The following is a 9,770-nucleotide window of genomic DNA, read 5'->3' on the forward strand; positions in this document are numbered from 1 at the left end:
GATACGTTTCGATATGAAATCAATAAAATATCGTTTGGTTTTCGATGTTTGCGATAACATTGTTGTATCGTATCGTTACTAACGATAACATCGATTTAATTATAGTTAAAAATGTATAACGATGTTTTTTTCCCGTTTAAAAGTACACGACAATGTTTGTCGAGACTTTTCGATATTCTACGATATTATGCATTAGATGTAAAGAAGTGTTTAAATTTAAAAACATTTTTTTTACTTATTTTGCAAAATATTTTTTTTTATCTATTGATTGAAATATTGATAAAAATAAAAAATCGACTGTTTTTTAATGCCATTTTCAAGAATAAGTTGTTAAAAACAGCGAAGTTGGGAAGTAAAACAATTCAACTGTTCATTTTTTAAAATAAAAACAAAAATATTCAAAAAAATTATTCATTTTTTAAGAAATCATTTTTCTTTTAAATATTTTAGTAATTGTGGTTAATTCAATTAAAATTCAGGTCAATTTTTTAATTTATAATAAATACTTTTTGTGTTAAAATGTCCTCTATTTGAAATGTCGCCGCCTAATGCATTAAAAACGTTTTTAGAAACTTTCTAGGAAAAAACAAGTTTTCGGGTCCTTGGATTGTACTTAAGTTCTTGAATTTTTTTTTTTTTTGAAGAAAGATACTAAAATTTTATTTTGAATTAGTATTAAAATTTTAATTGAATAATATTTTTAAGGCCAAGGATGAAATTTGAAATCACTTTGAGGGAGGAGGTCAGTCCTACACATGATGGAGAGCGAGTTGTTATTGCAAAATCCAAGTATTGAACTGCAATTTGCAAGTTGACAGACAGCAATACATCTGGCATGAGATCACATTTGACCAGGAAGCATCCTGTTCAGTTTTCAGCCCTGAGGAAAGAGCGCCATGAAAAAAAGAGACAAGCAGATGTTGCTTTTGATAAGTTAGAACAGGTACAATAAATTTTGAAATGTTTTTACTTGTAATAATAACTAATTAGTAATAATTAAAACTTATGCAAATAAACTTAATTTTAACTATTATGCAAATAAACTTAATTTTAACTATTAAGTTTATTTGCATAAGTGTTAGTTATTACTAGTTAGTTGTTATTACTATTACAGACTTTAAATATCAAGATTTAATGAGATTTAACGATAAATATCGTAACTTTTCGATAAATATCGAAAGTTTATTGTAAGTAATTTTTTGGAAACGATATTATCGTTTCATATTGAAACAAACGATACGCACAACCCAATATCGCATCGTATCATAACAGAAAAAGTTTCGATACGCAGATGCTTAGTTCTAATAGTTTAGGCTAATTAGAAATTAGTCTTTATGCTAATTGAAAAAAGTCCCAAATTCCACGAACTGGCTGTATGGTCCTTCAAGAAATATGGGGAAAGTTCTCATCAAAACGCACAAAACACATCCGTAGTATCAATTTTCTCACGCAGCCATTCGGCCCTCTCCTCGTTTCTTATAACCGTATTTTATGATTTCCTTTTATCGTTTCTTATCGTGGTTTCTTAATTTAGTTTTAACCCTTAAATGCATGATTTTTTTAAAAATGCCAGAAAAAATCATGTATATGTATTTTGATATGCATAACCGTTAAAAAAAAATTTCGAAAATGATATTTCACTTTTGATATTTTATTTTATCTTATATAATTTTGATATTTTAAACTAATTATAAAAGCGTTGTATATGTGTTAAATAAATATGTTGCATTTCTGCAGCACTATGCATTTAAGGGTTAAACTTAATTGAATTTTTAAACTTAAATCAGAATTACATAAGGAGGTAATAATAAACTTCAAAAAAGAAAGAATAAAAAGAAAAGGAAAAAGTACATAAGCTCTAGGGACAATAAAAACCCATTAAAATCTGCCAAGCAAAATCTTTTTATTCATTATTAATTTTTATAAGGGAATCACCTGGAGACCTCTTTAAAAGATCTTTCTAACGTTTTGCGTATTTTATAAGCAAATGTTTAAGGAATCAATGCAGATCTCGGTTTATCATTTCAGAAAGTGCAAGTTCATACCACCCATATCACTCCACGCATGATTGTCTTGATCAACCTTAAGACATTGCAGTTGATTTTCGTATAATAGCTACTATATAAAACTTTCATAGTGACAGATCCTCGAATGAAGCAGCCAAAAATAGTAATACACTGAACATAGATATGCTTTGTCATCAATCTTCATTTTAAAACCGCTACACTTGTGGTTCCGGAAGTAAAAAGTAAAACCTCTTTATTCAACGTAGGTTGAAGAAGTGTTATTGAAGACCTGTCTGAAATTGATATAATCGATGTCCATTTATGAAATAAATTTTAAACAACGAAAGTGTTGTTATTTAATGACACTGTGAGGATACGTCAAAATTTATTTATATTTTGTTTATATAAATGACGTATTTTTGTGCGATACTTTAAAATATGTATTTTTCTTATTTTTTTCGTTTTTCTCATTTTACAAGTTGATTGTTAATCTTAAGTGCTAAGAGCGTCACGTTACGTCTAGTACCAACCAACGCAATGCATAAAATGTTGCAAAGCTTTGCATTTCAAATTTCGCGTAAGTTTTAAATTTCATTCTTTCGATAAAATTGCTATTTTAAAAAAAATTTATGACAAGCTTTACAATAAACTTATTTCTTATAAAAAAGAGTTAATAAAATAAGTTTTAAGGTAAAATGCCGGTAAAATCTTATTTATACAAAGTCCAATATTGAAGCTGTTTTTTTTTTAAATTGATGAGTTGTATTTACTTAAATAAATCACAAAACAAAAACGAATACATATACCAAAATAAATCGTGATAAACTGCCAGGGTATAATGGAATTCTTTTATAACAAATTGTAACCTCAAACGTATGTCAAACAATTTGCGAATTCAGAATATATGTATCGGTGTTAGGTTTTTTAAGTCAAAATTGTGAGGTATAGCATAACTTTTTCTAGAATCTCATAACTTTGTATATCTAAATATAAAACTGTTTAAAATTCGATTTATTTAAAATGACTGAAACAGACGTTTTTGCGTTATTCGTTACCGTTCGTTAGTAAAGGGAAAACATAATGTCGACGCTTATGAGAGGTTGTTTCTCTTGCTTTTTCCAAATAGAGATAAGCTAACAATACTTCTTCCTAATAAGATTTTCCTTAAAGTTTTTTCCTTCTTTGAAACAACAACACCAGTTTAAAAAAACTTTTCTTTAATTTCTTATTTTGAACATAGAACAAAATGATGTAGTACTCTACTGATAAATATGATATAGTAAAAGTAAATTTTCTTTTTCTAGAAAAATTTTTCTTTTTTTACGCTTTCTATTCCCGTGCCATCGAGCTGCCACTTTCTATACATTTCATAATTGGATTTTTTTTTTCTTTTTTTCATTTGATATTATTACTCATTGTTTATTTTAAATCGGTTTGGAAAGGATTGAATGAAATAGGAATGACAAGACCATGGTGGACTGAAATTAACCAAAGTTTAAAAAAGTCTTCAGTTGGTGGTAATTAGACAATTAGTTGGTGGTAATTAGACGCTGTAAACACTATTTATGCACCCTACATCGAAATTAATAATTTGGTAGATACAGATAAACTGACAAAAATAACTTAAGAAATATTTTTCGAAGTGCACGCAGTACTGCTGCGCTAAAACAGTACCTGTGCATCCATCATTAATTGTATTGTTAGCATTTACATAAATATGTATTACATCTAATAATGTGTATCCCGCTTAGGTGCTAAATATGGTACAACATGTCAAACTAATTTTGTTAAAGGATACATTCTAATTATCTTCCATTCAAGTTATGAATTCTTCAATGAGTCAAGAACCAGTTTGGATCTCTTTAAAAGAACGAGTTCAGATCCAAAAGGGCGTTTTTTTTAAATAAGAAATAAACGCGATTCGTAGTAAACTCTCTAAACTTAAAATAATAAATTTACAAAATAAATTTTTGCTGGCACGAAAGACACGGTTATTAAAAGTAATCGTATTTTTTGTATCAAGTTTTAAGCTATTTGGCAATTAAACAAAACCAAATGTAACCAGTGAAATACAGGGAAAAAAGTTTCACAGAATAGAGTTTAACCGGTCGAAAATTTTAGTAAAACTCCAAACAATTAAACGAAGTTTTATTGGTTAAATGGTACCGAATAGAAAAGTGAAATAAACGAAATGTGTGCTTAGAGTATTTTGTGTCCTCGTTCCGAAAAAAATTTCTTCTCTTTAAGTGAAAACCGACTTAAAACCGAATAATTGTTAATTTTTAATGATTTATTAAATTTGCTTTATATTCTAACTATAAAGTACAATACGAAAACGATCTATGGTGTTAAAATAATTTTCTGATTAAGGAATACCATCGATATCAAATGTAAAAAAACTACACAAAATCGTGCTGCAATTTAAGTCTAAAACTAATCCGAAACTGCTGTTTTCAATAGAGTCCGGTGTTAAGCGGCATATTTTTGCAAACACTTTGTTACTGGACGTTACAACGTCACCTCATTCGTTTTAAATGAAAAGTCAGAGCTTTTTTCTCTACCGTTGATTTTCAAACGAAAATTAAAAGCCGCTGTATTAAGTTTATATGCAGTTGTTATAAATCAACTTTAAGTTAACGGCAGATTACTATATCTACGGTTGAGTTTGTAGCCTCATGCTAGAATAACCTATTTAATATTTAAAATAATAGGTAGTCAATGTTGGAGTTGTTAGGGAACCAACGCTACAGGATGCACCAAGGATAATTAAAGAAATTAAATCAGATTTAGAGTAAATGATGCAATCAAATTAAGTTTTGGATATCAATAGCAATTAAATTTAGTTGGATTTTTGATAATAATAAAATATTTAATTAATAGAATACTTACATTAATTCCATATTTATACTGAGGCAACATTTATATTAATACAACATTATTTAGACATTTACATGACGAACCTAAGTATAGACGCTACGTATTTGATTTCTTTATATATATATATATATATATATATATATATATATATATATATATATATATATATATATATATATATATATATATATATATATATATATATATATATATATGTATATATGCATTATATAAGCATTTGTATTATCAGAAATATGTTGAATTGAGCAAGTTTTATACGAAGCTAATTTAGGCTTTCTTAGTTTGTATTACTCAAACCGCAGATGCTTCGTTTTACAAACAAGAAATCGGTTTTTGAAATGTTTAGAGTGAACATATTTTTTTTTTTACAAAGATTGTCTGGTCCATTAAAGTCGCTGATAATTTGAAAATATTTGCGTATTAAAGAGTTTTTAATTTTCATGCAGCTAATAGATTATGTTTTTAAGACTTCGGCTTTTTTCTGGCCTTTGAAGTAAAAAAAAAAATTTTTTTTTTTTTTTTTCTACTTTTAACAATATAAGAAAATATAATACACCATGGAAGTTGATCACCTAATTAAGATTATCGAGCCAACATTATTTCTCAGCTGGGATGATAAAGCGACAATGATTGGACGTCATCTTATCCTTATCATTTGTTTGTAAGATAAAATAAATTGCGTTGAATTTCTTTTGTGAAATTTTAAAAATAAAATATAAACTTTTTATGAAGCGAGAAAACAAATTGTAAGCGTAACATTCATTTATAACGGAAACAGCTCTTAGAATAGTCATTTAAATAGCTTATTTAAGTGGACACTTGTAGCCAGTTCAAACGACGTGAGAATCAAGTAAATTGGATTAATGCATTTGGATACAGATGTTTAAATAAAACGCATTTTAGAAAATGATAAAAATACTTCCATTTCTACTTGTTTTAAGCCTTTGGATAAATTCAGTTTCGATGAAATGCAATTATATGAGGTGGAGCGGATGTTCGGGAGAAGATCCTGAAGAAGGTGAAGCTTATTTTCTTTCTCGGTTTTAATGATCATTTTTTTGAGTTTCACGATTTTTGATATTTTTAAGATCTTCTTGAGTTTCATGGTTTCTGATATTTTTCTTTCAAATATTAGAAAGAGAGAGAGAGAAACGGTTCCATAAACGAACTTTCAAAGTTAACAATAATTAATGATTACTTAATTTCCTTTAATTCTAACAAACTTTATCTTACACAGGAAAATCGCGACAAGAGATTTTATCAAAATTGGGTGTGTTATTTCAATCCAAGTTTAACGGTAAAAGAGACGGTCAAATGAAAATTCATCATCAGCGTACAGAAGACAAGTTCGAAGACGATCTTGCTGAAATCATACAATCGAAATTTTTAAATTCAGTGGAAACCAAAGATTCTCAAGAAAAAGTAAGCGATTTCTACAACAAGAGAACAAGAGACCCAAAATTAAATAAAAATGAATATGAGGTTTTAAAAAAAATGGACAACATTATTCATGACTTATTGGGAATTGACCGCGAGTTTGCTGAAAATGAAAAGAAGTAACACGCTGTTACTTTCGGTCCAATTATTCTCTCAAATGGAAGCGAGTTTATTTAATAATAGACGTTTTAGTTTGACAAGCGCATCAAATCAAACCGTTAATTTTAACCAAGATATTTTATTCAATTATTTTAGTGACTTCATTAATGCTCCTTCGTACCCCCTCCTACGCTCATATTTCGTTATCCAATTTGCCTCTTGGTTTTATATTTCAAATCTTGACTTTTGCACACAAAAAACAAACGATGACGCACATATTGAAATAAGTTTTATTATAAATTTGGAACTTTATTGCTTTTAAATTATTTTTATTGTTTTTATTATTATTATTATTGTTGTTGTTAATATTATTATTATTATTATTATTATTATTATTATTATTATTATTATTATTATTATTATTATTATTATTATTATTATTATTATTATTATTATTATTATTATTATTATTATTATTATTATTATTATTATTATTATTATTATTATTATTACTATTATTATATTATTATTATTATTATTATTATTATTATTATTATTATTATTATTATTATTATTATTATTATTATTATTATTATTATTATTATTATTATTATTATTATTATTATTATTATTATTATTATTATTATTATTATTATTATTATTATTATTATTATTATTAGCATCATCATCACCATCATCATCATCATCATCATCATCATCATCACCATCATCATCATCATCATCATCATCATCATCATCATCATCATCATCATCATCATCATCATCATCATCATCATCATCATCATCATCATCATCATCATTTTTTATCATTTTTGTTACTATTTTTATTACTATTAAATTAAAGATACTATAAATGAAATGTAGAAATAGTATTGCAATGTATTATTTAATTCTTTAAGCTAGTTGTTTCTTATTTAAATAGTTTAACAAACAATTTAATGAATATTTTTCTCAGACATCGGGCATAAAGGAGTAGACAGAAAGAGAGTAGACAGATCATTTTTTTATCTCAAATTATTAGCACATGAGTTGCATATGTTTAACATCGAAAAATGTATACACAAGAAAATAAAGCTAAATTAAAATCTACTCAAAAGGTTCTTATCCTAATAAAGTACGCAGTTCTATGTTATTATTATTATATTTACTATTACACTAACAGCATTTACAGTGTACAACAGCACATTTAATGTTGCATTGTTGTACACTGTAATTTTTGTTAATGTTAAAAACGCAATAAGTTAATTCGATATCTCAATGCCTTTATACCTCTGCAAAATGCATTTTAACCAGATGTCGCTTTCGTTACCGTTCACTAATATTGTGTGCTGTGGGCTATATGTATACGTGCACTAATATTGTGTGCTGTGGGCTATATGTATACGTTCACTAATATTGTGTGCTGTGGGCTATATGTAGTTACATGTAACTATATGTGGTAAGATGTTGTGTAGCTATAAACAAATATATGCAAAACAAATATATGCAAATGTATGTTGTAAAATTTAAACCCTGTTTTCAATCTCTGTTGTCAAGATGAGATTTTCAAAGAAGTCAATTTTGATGTACTGGCCTTAATTGTTTAATCAATGAAATGATTCATTATTTATAAAATTGTTTTTATGACTGTCGCAATCAACAATATTCTCAAGAGCTCATCCTTAATTTGTTTTACAACGTTCATACTCATTAATAGTGCACGCAGCGGGTTTTGTATTAAAGTTTAATTTATCAAAAAGATGGCTCTTCGTACGTAAATATTCCACCTAATGACAGCCCTTTTTTATGGTGTTTATCATTAATACCTAAATGATTGAGTTGAAAGACTTTTTTTTTTATCTTGTGTTAACAAACTTAATATTTACAAACACTAACCATAAATTATTAACAAGTCGCCTGATTGTTGTTAAGAAGTTTTTTTATCTTATGACAATAGTAATTTGAAAATGGGTGCCTGAAGTAAAACAATCCAATGATTCGTTTTCTTAGTCGTTTTTTTGAAAAGGTTTTTTGAATGAGAGGAGAAAAACCAATTATAATAGAAAACCTTTTAAATCGTTACACGTTTATTTAATCGAAATGATTATTTAAGAAAAAAACTTATTTAGACGTTTTTAAAAATTTATCACGATTTATTTAGATAAGTGTAAAAAAAAAAGTTAAATTTTTAAAAATTGATAGTGTTTTTATGAAAGGACTCCAATGTTTCGCTAAAATCAATTTCTTTCAGCCAATGTTCTGAATAACAAACCGCGTATTATAATGTATTTTCTTGCTTTTAATATTTTATTACTATTAACATAATTATGATTATTTTAATAGGCCATCGCTATTATCACACGCGAGTAAAAAATAACGCATTTGCTTGAATAAAACTGAAATAATCTTTACTTAAACTAACTAGGAGTAAAATTGTAAGTGTATATAATGTCATCTTCGTTTAAACAAATTGAAGTCACATTTATAAAGAAAGCTTTTTTTTAAATATCTTTTTTATTATGGTCTTAATAGTAATCAAGAATACTCATAGAGAATGAATTTTGCCAGTTTCCCGTTTACAAACGCTTGTTATGATAATAAGCTTGCTATGATAACTCATTAAGTTTATATTTATTTTATGTTAACCTTATGCCCAAAAACGGAGCATTTTCGAATTTATGAACTAGCTATTATTAATGAGCCAAGAAGGTCATGTTTATAAAAAAAAATACGTCACTGCTCACCTTATATTTCAAACTATATAGTTCTACAGATCTATGTGAAAGTCACACACAAGGACAGATATTCCGTTTAAGTAATTGCGGCGATAATTAGCCGTTTAAGTAATTGCGGCGATAATTTCCGTTTAAGTAATTGCGGCGATAATTAGCTGCAAACACCGAAGCTATAAAAACTTTTAGCAAAAGACAAACATTTAAAAGTTTTTATGAAGATACAAAAATAAGTAACGAGTGGAAGTTCTAATTTATTAAAAGGCGAAAATCGCGAAGATAAAAGAACAAAGAGAGAGAGCAGTCGAACTTAATTGACAAATAACTGTAAGCGAAGAAAAATCTTTTCTTTGTTGAATGGAAATCTTTGAACTTTCTTTATAAAAATTCACATTTTATAAAAGTTTGATACAATCTTTTTCAACTTTCGCTGATAAATATTTTTAGACGTTTTTAACTTTAAAAAGTTGTTTGTCTTAGAAATGAAAGCGGGGTCGGAAGAAGGAAAATCGTTAATCTAATTGTTAATTTACATAAAGAAGAATATTTTAAATGTTAATTTACAAAACGTCCTCTTTGTTTCTTACATCACGTTTCA

At 27.0% G+C, this 9,770-nt stretch overlaps 1 protein-coding gene across 1 annotated transcript; it reads left to right on the top strand.

The window, feature by feature from the left end:
* The first annotated feature begins 5,425 nt into the window (after positions 1-5,425).
* LOC145193535 (uncharacterized) lies at positions 5,426-6,590 on the top strand. Its single transcript, XM_080071001.2, has 2 exons — positions 5,426-5,922; positions 6,142-6,590. The coding sequence occupies exons 1-2, from the start codon at positions 5,811-5,813 to the stop codon at positions 6,462-6,464; spliced, it is 435 nt and encodes a 144-aa protein (XP_079927127.2). The 5' UTR covers positions 5,426-5,810; the 3' UTR covers positions 6,465-6,590.
* The last annotated feature ends 3,180 nt before the right edge of the window (positions 6,591-9,770 follow it).

The sequence above is a fragment of the Hydra viridissima genome, unplaced genomic scaffold (assembly GCF_058129835.1).
Source record: "Hydra viridissima isolate aposymbiotic clone 2 unplaced genomic scaffold, HvirCarnegie_v1 scaffold_14, whole genome shotgun sequence".
Taxonomy (NCBI): domain Eukaryota; kingdom Metazoa; phylum Cnidaria; class Hydrozoa; order Anthoathecata; family Hydridae; genus Hydra; species Hydra viridissima.

Excerpts from the sequence above, each read along its gene's own strand:
- LOC145193535 (XM_080071001.2), top strand. The coding sequence starts at position 5,811 with ATGATAAAAATACTTCCATTTCTACTTGTTTTAAGCCTTTGGATAAAT. Across the intron at positions 5,923-6,141 it reads GGGAGAAGATCCTGAAGAAG|GAAAATCGCGACAAGAGATT; the intron begins GTGAAGCTTATT and ends TATCTTACACAG.